Source organism: Carassius auratus, chromosome 24, assembly GCF_003368295.1.
Source record: "Carassius auratus strain Wakin chromosome 24, ASM336829v1, whole genome shotgun sequence".
Taxonomy (NCBI): Eukaryota; Metazoa; Chordata; class Actinopteri; order Cypriniformes; family Cyprinidae; genus Carassius; species Carassius auratus.
The window spans coordinates 3,166,190-3,181,303 of NC_039266.1; the positions used below are offsets into that span (position 1 = coordinate 3,166,190).

At 35.7% G+C, this 15,114-nt stretch overlaps 1 protein-coding gene and 3 long non-coding RNA genes across 5 annotated transcripts; 3 read left to right on the forward strand and 1 right to left on the reverse strand.

The window, feature by feature from the left end:
* Window positions 1–55: 55 nt before the first annotated feature.
* LOC113042107 (uncharacterized) lies at window positions 56–6,848 on the forward strand. The gene is made up of 4 exons (XR_003275538.1): window positions 56–116; window positions 259–533; window positions 667–1,588; window positions 6,563–6,848. It is a non-coding gene; the product is annotated as an uncharacterized LOC113042107 (long non-coding RNA).
* LOC113042108 (uncharacterized) lies at window positions 2,349–4,198 on the forward strand. 2 transcript variants are annotated; one of them, XR_003275540.1, is made up of 3 exons: window positions 2,349–2,381; window positions 3,617–3,773; window positions 3,862–4,198. It is a non-coding gene; the product is annotated as an uncharacterized LOC113042108 (long non-coding RNA). The 2 variants fall into 2 exon arrangements; XR_003275539.1 differs by lacking the exon at window positions 2,349–2,381 and having other exon boundaries at window positions 2,521–3,773.
* A 2,494-nt stretch (window positions 6,849–9,342) lies between the features above and the next one.
* On the forward strand, window positions 9,343–10,569 carry LOC113042110 (uncharacterized). The gene is made up of 3 exons (XR_003275541.1): window positions 9,343–9,653; window positions 9,795–9,854; window positions 10,150–10,569. It is a non-coding gene; the product is annotated as an uncharacterized LOC113042110 (long non-coding RNA).
* LOC113042109 (uncharacterized) lies at window positions 9,777–14,141 on the reverse strand. The gene is made up of 9 exons (XM_026200693.1): window positions 13,807–14,141; window positions 12,527–12,596; window positions 12,292–12,339; window positions 11,873–12,202; window positions 11,427–11,762; window positions 11,010–11,120; window positions 10,594–10,647; window positions 10,386–10,445; window positions 9,777–10,247 (listed from the first exon to the last, which is right to left on the reverse strand). The coding sequence occupies exons 3-9, from the start codon at window positions 12,317–12,319 to the stop codon at window positions 9,955–9,957; spliced, it is 1,212 nt and encodes a 403-aa protein (XP_026056478.1). The 5' UTR covers window positions 12,320–12,339; window positions 12,527–12,596; window positions 13,807–14,141; the 3' UTR covers window positions 9,777–9,954.
* Window positions 14,142–15,114: the final 973 nt, after the last annotated feature.

The following is a 15,114-nucleotide window of genomic DNA, read 5'->3' on the forward strand; positions in this document are numbered from 1 at the left end:
AATGTTTTTTCCACTAGAGGGAGCACTTTATTGAATGAAGATGATCAAAATATTTCCAGTTCCTCAAACTCACACTGAACCGGAGCAACATCCAGAACAACAGACACATGAGCTTGGTAATGCCATGTTATGCCAAAACATAGTTAATGAACTTTTATTGACACTGAAATGCTGCAAACAATTAAAAGCTTCAAAATAGTTTTAAGATACAGTTTCCCATGCATTTGCTGAGCTCTCTGTTTCTGTGTGTTTTTGTAGATTTGCTGAATGTGAATAGAGTGAGAGTCCTTTCTGTCTCCGGACTCGCTCAGCAAACTTCCTCTCAAAAACAAATACAGGAACCTGTTCAACACCATCTTCTGTTCGGCCAGGTTAAGCTCACTCATAGACAGAGAGTTTGTGTGTCCAATAACCAACTTAAAATACCTGCTGCTAACACGATCTCTGTGTTTTCTCCGTTTGGTTCATCAGCTGGATTCTTCTCTTGGACAGATTGCAGCGTCTGATGCTGCTCTGGTAATAGAGTTAGCAAAGTGAGTCCTTCACACAGAGGCAAAAAAACATTGCCATCAAATGACTAACGTTGGTGCTCAAGCCAACATTTTTTTACACAACTTGTTAGCAAAACTACACCGAATGCTCATGATTTCCATTTTTCCTGTTCAGATACTTGCTGGACCTTTCGAAAGAGCAACCCAGCAAACATTGGTCCGACGGCGACGTCGTGTGGCCGGCCAAAAATAGTCGCGGTAGGACGGCATAAATCGGTAGAAATATGTAACACAGAACATTTCCTTAAAATGCATTCAGATATGTTTGTACACGTTTATAGTTCTATGGGGTTTCATGTATAATTGTTTCTTTGACTTTTAGATAAGTGTAGTTCAATATTTACCCGCGTTGTGAATCGGTTGTGAGAGGACGTCACCTAGTGACGTCATTTACACGTGCGTTACACGTCCATCATGACCCTCTGTGAAATCCTTGTGGAATATGCAAAAGCTGTGCTTACACCTTGATTAATACTGCAATATTTAATTAAAGTGCACCAAGTAGTTTTTAAGGTTTTAAAGAGGTTGTGAATAGACGTCCACTGACGTCTTTTACACGTCTCGTCATGGTTTGTGAGAAGATGTCCAAGCAAGACTAGCAGGAATAAAAAATTATATACAAAGTAAATATATTCACTTCATCTTGTTTAAAAAAATTATAATCACAAAGAGCCCAGCGTAGTTAAGTGATTGCAAAGCAATGCTGCAATTTAGTCATTATTTCAACCTGTTTTGTTGTTATTATTTTTATTGAATCTATGCATATACATGTAAAACAGATATATACCCGGTCACAATTTCGGTCTGAGTTGGATGTAATTGACAAAACGGTGCTGCCAAGATGTAGACACAAAACATACTGATATATTTCGTGATATTACAAAATCCCCGCGATAGGATAGATTATCTCGCGAGATCTCGCTTTCTTCCGGAAGTTCAGGTACATTAAGCAGGCAACCACCACGAGGAGGAGAGGACTCGAAGAGGACTCTTGGAGCGAGATTTGTGGATATAAATTACATAAAATCTACCGTGGGGTAAGTACATTTTGTATTATTTGATTAACGTGCTTGAGTTTTACTTGTTTGCCACGAAGGAACCGAGAAGTGATGCCCACGTTGTCAACTGAAATTCACTGAGTATGGCTAAAATTAGCTAACGTTAGAAGGCTAAAAGTTACTTATATTGATGTGATTTTTTTTATTTGTACGCTTTAATTATTCAGGGGACATCACCGCTCTCCTGTCTCTCCTTGCCGCTGTCGCCTCTGGCTTGCTTAGTTGGGGTCACTTCATCTACAGCGATATCATTTATGGGGTTAGAATTGTTGCATTATTCCAAATAAATAGATTATTATCCATAAATAAATGTAACGAGATTCACAAAAAAATATCAAATTCACAAATAAATGTAAAGAGTTTCACAAAAAAATATAAAACTCACAAATAAATAAAATGAGATTTGCAAATAAAAAAATATATATTTACAAATGTGTTTAATGTCACAAACACAACTCTACCTGGCATTTATTTGTGAACCGCTGTCTGTGCATTTGTAAATTACTGCACGCATTTGTGGATCGCTTCCTGTGCATTTGTGGATTTGAAACACTTCTAGCGTCGGCGTGCAGATAAATCCACAAATAAGTGGACTCCACCCACCGTCTACTTAACCCAATCAGACAACGCCCATGTTGCACTGACCAATCGCAGCACGCTCTCTCTCCAACCAATCACGTTTTGCCTAACAACCAGGGCGGGATCAGACACATGAACGCGAGTCACTCGCTACAGTCTCTTCAACATGGCCGATCAAGAGGAGTAAAGACAGGTGAGTGATGCTAACACAGTAATTAACTGAAGTTTTACCAGGTTCTTGATATGTCATCATTTGTCATAACTAGTGAGGTAGTTTGACAATTTACACCATGATTTAATAAGTTATTATTTGCTCTCAAGCACCATTTCGAAGACTGTCGCATTTGTCTGCCACATACATCAAGGGTGTCTTAATTCTAAAATGGACCATTATTCATTGTGAGGTGTAAATTGTTGTAATTTCTTTACTTTTGAATTTCTTTACTTGTGGCCTACAAAATGCGACCTCCTTGAGGAAGCAGCCCTCGAAACAGTCAGCGGATTTATTTTACATTTAGAATTACTGAATTAGTTTATTAGATTAAATAAACTATTAATTAATATTGAGTGCAAGATGAAGAATATGTGAAGCTGCGGGTAGATTCGATGTGCGCCTGTAGTAAGGTTGCCAACTGCCCTAATTATACAGATATACGTTTGGGGTAAGATCTTCCACTGCATATTACATGAGACTCGGTTTTATTCCCCCTTGTCACCCCCCGCAGTGGCATCGTCTCAGATACTACGAGTATGTGTGAACTGAGGGTCATAAGCTGTTGTTACGTTACCTGTAATGCATGACATGTTAATTGAAATTAACTGTCGAAAAGAACCAGTTTTCGAAAAAAGAACCTGACTTCCCATCACTAGTGAAAAGTTGGCTTTCCTCATTATTATGTTCCCTTGTATATAACTGGAACGGTTACTCCATGCACCTTTAAACTACAGTCTGTTCAGTTAAATATTTGGCTGCAGTTTGTGTTTACTTACTGTTTGTTCAGGGCCTTTCTGCACAAGGTGAAAGTGCTGCTCGGGCATTAGTGCAGATCATCGCCAGGGATCTGACACCAGGGCCAAGCCGCTCCACTAATTACTATTATATATAATGCTCATTACTGTAGTAACATCCAAAATAAAACTAAAACGTTATTTGTAATTTAACTAGTGTTTCCCAGTTTTCAACCTCTCTGGTGTTTTCTGAACCCATCCGTCCGTCTGTGTTATTAATTATTTTTTTTAAGGTAATTAAATGACCACTTGGTCATGTAGCATGTTACATTTTAAAATATTGTTGGAATATTGGCTATCTGCTAAAAATAAAAAAATCTAAAGTACTGTGCTGTATTTACCAATTAGACTAATATTTCATTATGAACAAGGTTTATTGCATTGATCAAAATGTTCTGTGTTTGTTATTATGCATTTTAGGACAGTGAGACAGCAAATGACAGACTAATCCACTTTCTGAAGCTTGGATTACCCCAGGAAAACATCAGTAACATTTTAGGTGTCACTCATACAACTATCGTTCGTTGGATGAGAGAATGTGTTTGGCCAGAGACAGAATCCAATAATTAACCCTGAGGTAATTATTTCTTCTTACAATGCTTTATTGGTTTTGCTCTGTTAGATTAACCCCCCATATTTAAAATGATTTATTTGTTTACCTTTAGATGGAATATTCAGACTCAATGGCAGTTGAACAAGATGGTGGAGATGCTCACCATGTTCACTTTGCAGTCAACGTGCCTGTAATTCACAGGCCACAACTCACAAATGAGCAAATTGACCCACTGCAAGTGTCTGATTCATTTGGAGTAGATGTATACCTCAAGACTCTCACATATGTACAGACTTTGATTGAATAAAGGGATATTTGAAGGTTTATTTCTGCTGCTCTAATTTTGACAGCAAGGTTGTAAATGTGTATATATAGTTGTATCTTAAGTAAAACTTGTGGAAACAACCTTTTAAGACATGTAAAATAATTAAATTTATTTTAAAATGTTATTGAAGTCCTTTTTTTATTATTATTACTTGTACATAGAAAAAAAAATGTACATAGAACCAGTGTCCAGAATTAAATGAGTCCAAATCCAGTGGAGGATGTGTTAGCACAAGCTTGCAATGTAGATGCAAAGTTATCCATTGTGGTTATTTCAGCTGGTATCATCAGGGTCCTGCTGCAGGTAGAAGCCTTGAAGTATCTTCCATTCCAAACATTTACCTGGATATTCTTGGATGGGACTTCCCATCCAGTCCAAAATGATGTAAGCTTTTGTAGCTGGTCTGTAGTAACTGTGTGGAAAAATAATCAGAAGATGCATACAAACAACTCTTAACATTTTATGGAAGGTTGTATGCATTAAAACTGTCAAACTGCAATGAGTCTTAGAATGAGAAGTTTGAAAAATACTTTTTACAGGATTTATATTGTAATTAAGCCATTTATAATACATATTAAAACAATAAATATCGCTAATTTGATTTGCAAAGTATTAATAAAAAATATAATCTTAAGAACATCTAAGTGTACTCAACTGTGCTCTTTTGAGACACCATAAACTAAAATGTGCTTTTAATATACTACCTCTATTTAAAACAATATGTATTTAGTTACCACTTGTAGTACAAGAAGTTCAGTTGGACTATAAGTGGTAACTAAATACATGTTATTAATACTTCCAATCATAGTAACCTGAACGACATACCAATTTTTCCTCAAATGTGCTTTATAATAAATTACAATAAATCTATGAACAGGCTGTGGTCATGTCATGCATTACAGGTAACGTAACAACAGCTTATGACCCTCAGTTCACACATACTCGTAGTATCTGAGACGATGCCACTGCGGGGGGTGACAAGGGGGAATAAAACCGAGTCTCATGTAATATGCAGTGGAAGATCTTACCCCAAACGTATATCTGTATAATTAGGGCAGTTGGCAACCTTACTACAGGCGCACATCGAATCTACCCGCAGCTTCACATATTCTTCATCTTGCACTCAATATTAATTAATAGTTTATTTAATCTAATAAACTAATTCAGTAATTCTAAATGTAAAATAAATCCGCTGACTGTTTCGAGGGCTGCTTCCTCAAGGAGGTCGCATTTTGTAGGCCACAAGTAAAGAAATTCAAAAGTAAAGAAATTACAACAATTTACACCTCACAATGAATAATGGTCCATTTTAGAATTAAGACACCCTTGATGTATGTGGCAGACAAATGCGACAGTCTTCGAAATGGTGCTTGAGAGCAAATAATAACTTATTAAATCATGGTGTAAATTGTCAAACTACCTCACTAGTTATGACAAATGATGACATATCAAGAACCTGGTAAAACTTCAGTTAATTACTGTGTTAGCATCACTCACCTGTCTTTACTCCTCTTGATCGGCCATGTTGAAGAGACTGTAGCGAGTGACTCGCGTTCATGTGTCTGATCCCGCCCTGGTTGTTAGGCAAAACGTGATTGGTTGGAGAGAGAGCGTGCTGCGATTGGTCAGTGCAACATGGGCGTTGTCTGATTGGGTTAAGTAGACGGTGGGTGGAGTCCACTTATTTGTGGATTTATCTGCACGCCGACGCTAGAAGTGTTTCAAATCCACAAATGCACAGGAAGCGATCCACAAATGCGTGCAGTAATTTACAAATGCACAGACAGCGGTTCACAAATAAATGCCAGGTAGAGTTGTGTTTGTGACATTAAACACATTTGTAAATATATATTTTTTTATTTGCAAATCTCATTTTATTTATTTGTGAGTTTTATATTTTTTTGTGAAACTCTTTACATTTATTTGTGAATTTGATATTTTTTTGTGAATCTCGTTACATTTATTTATGGATAATAATCTATTTATTTGGAATAATGCAACAATTCTAACCCCATAATCATTGACTTGATTGCAAATTAAAACAGACACTATTTCAACTGAACAGAGATGACATAACTGAATTCAATGATGAACTGCCTTTAACTATCATTTTGCATTATTGAGACACTGTTTTCCAAATGAATGTTGTTCAGTGCTTTGGCGCAATGTATTTTGTTTAAAGCACTATATAAATAAAGGTGATTGATTGATCAGAAATGTCCTGTTCACTTTCTCACAGTTACACTGAGTGTTTCTCAAGAGCATCACATTAAATCATAACACCTTTTGTACAATAAAAATAAAATCTAATGCTTGTTGATTACCTTTTTTTCCCTAATGTTTCATTCATGATTCATTCATCTTGGTCCAAGGTTTTTTTTTTTTTTTAGCTGTAGACCATAAAGATATTTTGAAAATAAGTGCATGTCATTTATCTCAAATGTTTTATTGTATTTATTTTAAAAAGAAATGTATTCTCTTCCCTCAGATGCTGTGAAGAGGTGGAGACTCTGAATGGGATGCAGCAATGACAGAACACCTGAAGCTCGCTCCAGGAAGAGATGGGGGTGGAGGTTACAAGAAATGAGCCAAACAACTGTAGTGTGTTTAAGGGATAGTTCATCCATAAATGAAAATAGTCATAATTTTCTCACCCTCATGTTACGATCATAATAATTTTTCCTACAGTGGCAGTTAATGGATTGTGAGATCTGCTTGGTTACAAACATTCTTCCAAATATCTTTGTGTTTATAACACAACTGTGTAAGTCAATGACAAGATTAATAAAGAATTGATAAAAAGAAACCATCTTTTAACATTCTAGTAGAAAACATTCTCAGAAATGTAATATTTTAATTAATGTCGGTTCTATACAGTTTAAAATCATTTACACCACTTTGATTTCATAAATAGCAATGATTTCAAATGTATTTTATGATGAGGATCTTATGTTTTATGATTTTCTTGTCACAAGACAACAATGGCTCCTGCAAGGTGTTTATGCTACATGTTCAAATATTAATAATATTCTTAATATTATATGATTAAAGTATTTTAAAATTAATGCAATTAATATTGATTTATATTATATATTAAAAACATTAATAAACACTGCAAATAGAAATTTTGAACAATAATAATGGACTTTAAGATTGAGTATTTCAGCCCTTTTTATTCAGTGATGCCCCTCATTAAATCATATTTCTGATGAAAAAAATGGTAGGCCTGTAAACTTATTTCAGAAATCCAAAATGGATACAAAGATAACATTGAAAAACAAATTTTTAAATATATTATCATCTTTAAGATTCTTATTTGTCATTGTCCCAGTAAAGCAAACATGAAAACAATATGGTAAGAACAAAGAAAAGGTATACAGGTTTGAAACATGAGGGTGAGTAAATGAAAGAATTTTCCCTTTATATAATAATTCAGTATTTTGTAATTAGTATTTTAGTTTGGTTAACAGATGCTAAACTGTTCAAAAACAATAAAATGTGCTAAATCAGAACATGCTTCTTTTTTTGCATATGTCCACAAATAATGTGTTATTTTTAGTGATGTACATGTGTTTAAGATGTTTTATGAACGTTGGACCGATCTTGAACTTTTGTCAAGATGTTTTAAACCTGAAGACATAATTGATTGCCTTGCACGATGTTACACAGTGGGTGTGTGATTATTTTATATGCAGGCTTTTATATACATAAACTTAAACTATGCAGCAACGCATTTAAAAATCCAGAAGACAACGACGTTCAGAAATCGACGCATTTAGACGTCCAGAAGACGACACATTTAGACGTCCAGGGACGTGCAAAAAAGACGTGCAGTTCACGTCTAGAAGACGTCAAAGACGTCGGTTCAACTTTCATTTTGGAACTATTTTTCAACCATGACGGGACGTCTCGGATGGACGTCTTTTCAACGGTCAAAAGACGTCCAAATGTTTGCTGGGAAGTGTCAGGTTTTGCTGACAGAGTGAAGGAGATCGCTGAAGAATCAGGATTCACTCCAGTGCTCAACCAGAGCAGTGATGTATGCAGTGTTCACACCAAAAAAAAAAGATTCACACTTTACTTTTGAAAAACAATTGTCTTAATAGATTTGAAACAAACACTAATACATCATAACTTTAACAAACATCAACAAGCATTTAATTATAATCATGTATGAAAGTGTAAAAAAATAGTGGTTTCTAAATTGAATATACATTAAAGGGGGAGTGAAATGCTTGTTTTCACTCAATATCCTGTTAATCTTGAGTACATATAGAGTAGTACTGCATCCTTCATAAATCCAAAAAGTCTTTAGTTTTATTATATTCATAAGAGAAAGATAGTCTGTACCGATTTTTGCCGGAAAAACACGACCGACTGGAGGCGTGACGTGTGGGCGGAGCTAAAGAATCACGAGCGCGAATAGGCTTTTGCGTTGAGAGCATGTGGAAGCTGTGACGTCACATTACCGTGAGGGAAAAACCATCATCCAAAACAAACCATGGCCTACAGTCAGATTCAGCCGTTTATTTATGATCCAGAATCAGATCCAGAGGCTGAAACTGAACGAAAGCAGTAGCAGCAACGACTCGCTCCGAGCGGGGCTCGAACCCGGGTCCCCGATGGGAGGCGGACGCACTAACAAGGAGGCAGAGATATTTGAAGCAGTTTTACTCACCGCCTGCGGTTCCAACACACGATCGTGACCCTTTTTCCTTGGGATTGCATCATCCTTAAGAAATAAACGATACGCAAATCCGTCGTCAAACTGGGCCTTGTGAACAAACATCTTCGAAATGCAGGGAACAAACACAAACACTTGCACAACTCCGTTGATGCTCTGTAAAAATAAACTCCATCCACTGGTCCCTTAATGCTGTTTTTTTTTTTTTTTTTGGTAATCTGTGCAGGGTTGTCTTGCCCTGGCAACCAAAAACACACTTCTTTTGTGACTTTTCGCGACGCTCTCGCTCTGATCAGTGAAGTCTGTTGTGCTCTCAGTGCTCTGCTATATGGGAGCGCACGCTTCTGGCAGAAGTGCGTCAGGACCCATATAAGGAAATTCCGCTCCATCTAACGTCACACAGAGCCATACTCGAAAAAAACTTTCCGAAACTTGTGACAAACCGGAAGGAGTATTTTTGGAACAGAAATACTCCTTCAAACGTACAACTTAATTTTTGAAACTTTGCCCATGTTTAGCATGGGAATCCAACTCTATAACAGTGTAAAAAACTCAGTATGCATGAAATAGCATTTCACCCCCCCTTTAATGAAATTTATAATAAAGTGCTACATAAATTAGCTGTATTAATGCTACACAATTTGAAGTCAAGATAACAAAACAAACTTTACAAAAATGACTAAAATTATCAATTGAATACATTCGACCCTGAGTACATGTTTGGTCTTCCTGTGGATCCTCTGAGAGAAGCACGGCCATTGACTTCCATGGCATTTTGTTTCCATACTATGGAGGTCAATGTCTACCAATCACTCTTTGGTTCCCAGCATTCTTCAAAATATCTCCTTTTGTGTTCCACAGAAAAAAACTCATACAGGTTTGCAACAACATGAGGGTGAATAAATGATGACAATTCTTATTTTGGGGTGAATTATCTCTTTAAAAAAAGAGTGCCCTGAGATATTAACAGAAATGTTTTAATGCTGAATAGGAATAGTTATATATATTTTTTATATTTAAATCTCGTTACATTCAGTCAGAACAAAAATGAAGGATTCTCCAGAAGGATGCCATATATTTCCAACATGTCTAAATGGTAGGAAAATCGAATTAAAAACGGTCAATTAAAATATTTTAGTCTAAGTTAAATCATTAGTCGTATATACTTTAGTAGTAGTATCCTTTGTTTAATGGAATTATTCAGCTTTTTTTCCACTGTATTTTCTAAGCTTCTTTGAGCTCTGCCTTCTGGCCTCTATTGACTTGTTTGTATCGTATCTCCTCGCTTGTCTTCTAACAATAATCTGTTGAAGCCTTTTATGGGTTTGCATGTTTGGTTCTGCTGTTGCAAAAACATCTCTAAATAATACTGATGCTCTTTGCATTCGCAGAAGCGGTGATGACGTATGTGGGGATGATAACTCTTGCACAGTGGCAGTATTCCCCTCTCTCTTTCGTCTTGTGTTTTGATGACCACTCTCTCTTCCCACTGAAACAGACACAGAAGCAAAGAAACAGAACATGAATGACTTTGAACTCAATCACAAAAACCATTTTCAATACTCGACACTAACTGTATTTACTGTTAAAAACTACATAACAGTAACTTGTTGCATCTTACACCCACCTGTGACTTTGGGTTCTCTCTTCTCTATTTCTGCTTTCTCAAGTGCCCAGTCTTCACTCACTGAAGGCAATTACAAGACATTGAGAATTTTTATTTAGCATGTCATTCTCTTGCAAATTTACATATAAAACCATACAGTAATTCCCATTCCATTGCTGTTACAGTAAAACAATCAAGAATCTCATGAGCATTTGAAGTGGTGTCTTACTAAGCGGGCGATCTCCATCCATACTAGTTCTACGTCTACGTTTAGTTGTAGGATCTAAAATAAAACAAAATGAATCAGAGGAAGTCTCTATGCTTTGCCATGTTGTTTTAGACCTTTTAAATGTAAACCTTTTTTTCATTTAAAGTCTGGTTTATTATAATCTGGAAGAAGCTGATCAGTGTATCATTACAATGTGATATACCAGAAGTGTGTACCAGAAATTCGCTCCTGTTCCTGTACCGCTCTCATCAATATTTTAAGATCTTGTGTGCAAGTGCTACTTTCTCCCACTGCAAGAACCATGTCATTTAGCATGTCAAGCACAAAAATGTTTTTGTTTTATCATGCATAATTACAGTTCCAGTAACATTATTCCCTGATAATCCTCAAACATTCCCATCGTATGTCAGACTTACCATTAGATATCCGCTGCTCTGTATACGTGCCCGCATAATTCGGTGTTTTTTTAAATGTCAGCTCATCAGCCAGATTCTTACATTTATCTGTTTGCTTGCGCTTTTGATGTTCTGAAATGAAGCAAACATTAGGTGAGTTCATTACCATTTCATAGCAGCTGTATTTGAAAGAAACTCCAGAGGCATAGGAGAGACACAAAAGTGGTATTACGCCATAGACAGCAGTCAGATATAAGGTTTTGCAGCCACAAAATAAAATATATGATCACTCTGTGCCACAACCCAACAGTCAATATCAAATATTTCCGAAAAATGGGAATAAAAACATAAGATATTGCAATATGTTGTAACAGTAGGCTGCTGAAGCATTTTACATCAGATTAATTTCATGAATTAGCTAAAGAAGCTGCAGCTTACCTCTCACTTGCAAGTGAATTACTCCTGTCTTCTGACATCGATCATGAAAAAGTGTGCATGTATAGTCTCCCGAATCAGATTGTTGAACATTGCTCAAAGTCAGTGCAAGATTTCCTCTCCTCAGCTCCTGGATGGACACACTCAATCGGTTCTTATAGTCATCATCTGTCATCTCCTGCCTGTTCTTATACTGATAAATGAGCTGTGCTCCCTTAAACCATCGGATTTCCGCGGACACAGCATTGGTTTTAGGTGTGAGATGAGCAGGTAGAATGATGTTTGATCCAGAGTTTGTGCGCACAGAGCCAGTAGGAACCACAAGTCTGAAGTCTTGAGCTGAACAGAGGAATTTAGCTGCTTTAACCATGCTAATAAATGATAGTGAAACAAAATTAACGGTGATATAACTTTAATAATGTAAGAAATAAAACTTGCTGAATACATACAGCTAATATGAAGACAGATATATTCCTTAATAGTTTGACATCCATGGATGACCTCACAAATATAAATGCCCCTCTGTGACCTTTTGACATCTCTGAGAGTCAAAGACACATTTCCATTGAGTAGCTCCTGCAATGAGAGACTCACTCGACCCTCATAGTCTCTGCTCACTGTCACCTGTCCATCCTTATAATGACAGACCAGATCAGACTTATTCCACCACTTGATCTCCAATGAAGCAGCATTAATAACTGGTTCAAGATGGCATGACAGAACAGCATCATTTCCAGGACCACAAAATATAATGTCAGATGGGCAAACAAGAGCCAACTCTGAGGAAGAGGAAATAAACATCTAAACATTATTTTTGTGTCAACAGTGTTTATGTGAAATCAATAGTGACAGATCATTTTTGACTTACCTTGCCAAGTTTCTGACACTTCGGCCATTTTTTTATAGTTCTGGATCTCTGAAATGGAAAATCACTGTAAGCCTATGGCGATATGAAATAATCTGACAATATGAATGTTCAGGATTCAAAACATACAACCATCTTATATTAGAGATGATCAGTTTTATTAAAATCTCTTTAGTTCAAATTAAACAGATGATAACGCAAGAAGCTTTTAGTTACACAACAATTCAAGTTTCCATACTTCGTTAAAGCTAGGTGGGTAACTATAAAATCAGTCCTTCCATGGTCCTCCTGTTACAATCTTGTGAATCCTGCAAATTTAACACATTTTATCAGTTATTTTCAGGTATTAACAACATCCTCTACAGATGGGTCTCCTTGTTGCAAAGCAGATGACTAATAAATAGTGAATGAAAATTTAATTTGCAATCATCAAGTTCAAAAAGTCCAACAAGCCTAAAAATAAATAAATAAATAAATGCAGGGTTCCTTCCCATTTAAAAATTCCATACTTTTCCAGGTTACCTCTCAGTAGATTTTTAGTTCATATAGCATTATTTTCAGCTTTTGGTATATACAGTAGTACAGTCATCTGTAAATATTTTTATTTTCTAAGTTTTATTTACATTTGTTTTCATTGATTTTCCTCAAAATAAAATTAAAAATAGTGATAATAAAAGTACAGACTTTTACATGCACAAAAGAAACTTTTTTTTTGCATGCTTATGCATTACAATTTCAAGTTTATATAACCTATTTCCTTTGTGCATCACTGCCATCTTGCTATGAATAAAGAGCATGGATGCACATGAATTAAATAGAGCTACTTGCTCAAAATTGGGCTTTTCTTATTGTATTACCTCAAGTATAAATTACTCATGTACTCAATTACAATTGTACATGTACAATTTAACACATCCACAATAGCAAAACCGAAACCATGACACAAAATAGGCTGATGACAAAATCTGCAAAGTTCAAAGTCTATAAAGACTGGTACTGCAAAAAGTGTTTACATTTTGGCTTTCATTAGGAAAGTATGCAATATTTCAAGGCCTTTGACGCTTACTTTGTGTAGGGCAAGACAACACACCGCAATGGGCTGATGGCACAATAGGTAACTCAGTGCATGAATTAAGTTTAATGGTTTCTCGTGTGCACATAAAAGTCTGTATATTTTATTTTTATTTTTGCAAAGCTTTTTCCTTGAAGCTATGTCATACAGTGCTAGGAGTTATGCTTACAACCTGCATTTTGCATAATCAAAAGAAATGCATATTAGACAATCTCTAAAATGAAGAGATTTTCTCTTCTTTTACAATACATTTATTTTAAATAATTATAAACATTTTAAATAAACAATTAAACATTATTCAAGTTTCGATAGAGTTAATGTACAGTGAAATACAGTGAAATCAGTCCCTCCATGGAGCATTTCTGTTAGTCTTACTAAGCGTTTGGGGCACAGTTTTTGCTATTTCAGAAGTCTATCCACAAAAAGAAAGACATAAAGAAAGTTACCTTTATCACTTTTGTCCAGTCCAGTTAAAATCCAAATGTGAAGTTTCTTACGTTTATTCGGTCTTTTACTTTCACCTGTCACATTTGAAAAATGACGCGCGAGATTATCAAATGCGAATAACAAGACTGTTACTACCTCATAACTGCTGGACCACGTTAATAAAACCCATTTTAGACGTATATATTGGTGAATATTCAAAATAAAATACACTTGCATTTACATAAGTATAGGCTAACTGTTTTGAGAGATTAATTTATCGTTGGCGGGAAACTGACCCGGAACAAAAAAGGAAATAAAAAAAAACATGCCAGATTCACACGCTTTTGAATGAATGCACTGGCTCGATTTAATGTATTTTCCACTAGAGGGAACTCTTTACTGAAATTATCCACCTGCTTCTTTAATTCAAACTGAAGCTGAGGAAATATAACAATTTATAAAACTGTATAGTTTGTCATTATAACGTATAAATCTGACTACATTTCTTTGGCCAAGATGTGTGTGATTTCAAAAATTTAAAAAAAGAACAAAAAGTAAAAATGAAATACACATATACAAAAACAACATTTAGACCATAATGTTGATCCACTGAGATGAGCAAACCCAAATTATTATTATATAAATAAAATAAAAAAAACTACAAACACTTGTGCTTGAACAATTTTAATAAAAAAAAGTGATCTGTTGTCTCTGCCGTTTCATTCACATACAAAATGCCAAGGAATGACAGGTTACCAGAGTAAGAGAGAAAATGTAACGTTCTGCGGTGTAAATCAGAGAAAGAGTCAGGCAGATACAGAATACAGTACTGGCCCGGGAGAAGAGAGAGATCAACATTCATCAGACAGATGAGGTAAACCACTGCCGCTCCAGAATAATACCAGCACTACACAAACACTTGCATTGCTACTGTTCTCAGTTTCAACTTAATCATTAGAATAGTGACAAAAATAATAATAATACAATTCTTCAGTAAGGTTTAAACTCAAGTGAAAGATATAGTGTAAGCAGTGTTAGGCAGTACAGGAAAAACAAGACAAGACCTTTTTGAAGTATATATATAGATATCAATATTTCCACAATGACCATACCTAATTGTGCAAACGAGAACTCGTGCACTTGAAAGGCAACTTTATACTGTTTAAAATGCCAAATATGAGGGCATAACAGAGATAATAAAGAGTAGAGCTGCCAACGGATTGCAAAGACAAACTGGAAAAACTACAAGGAAGTTTAGAAGCCCTTGCTCTCAGTCCAGCCAAGTGAAGCAAAGGGCCTTCAGCAAAAACACATTCTCGTGAAATACA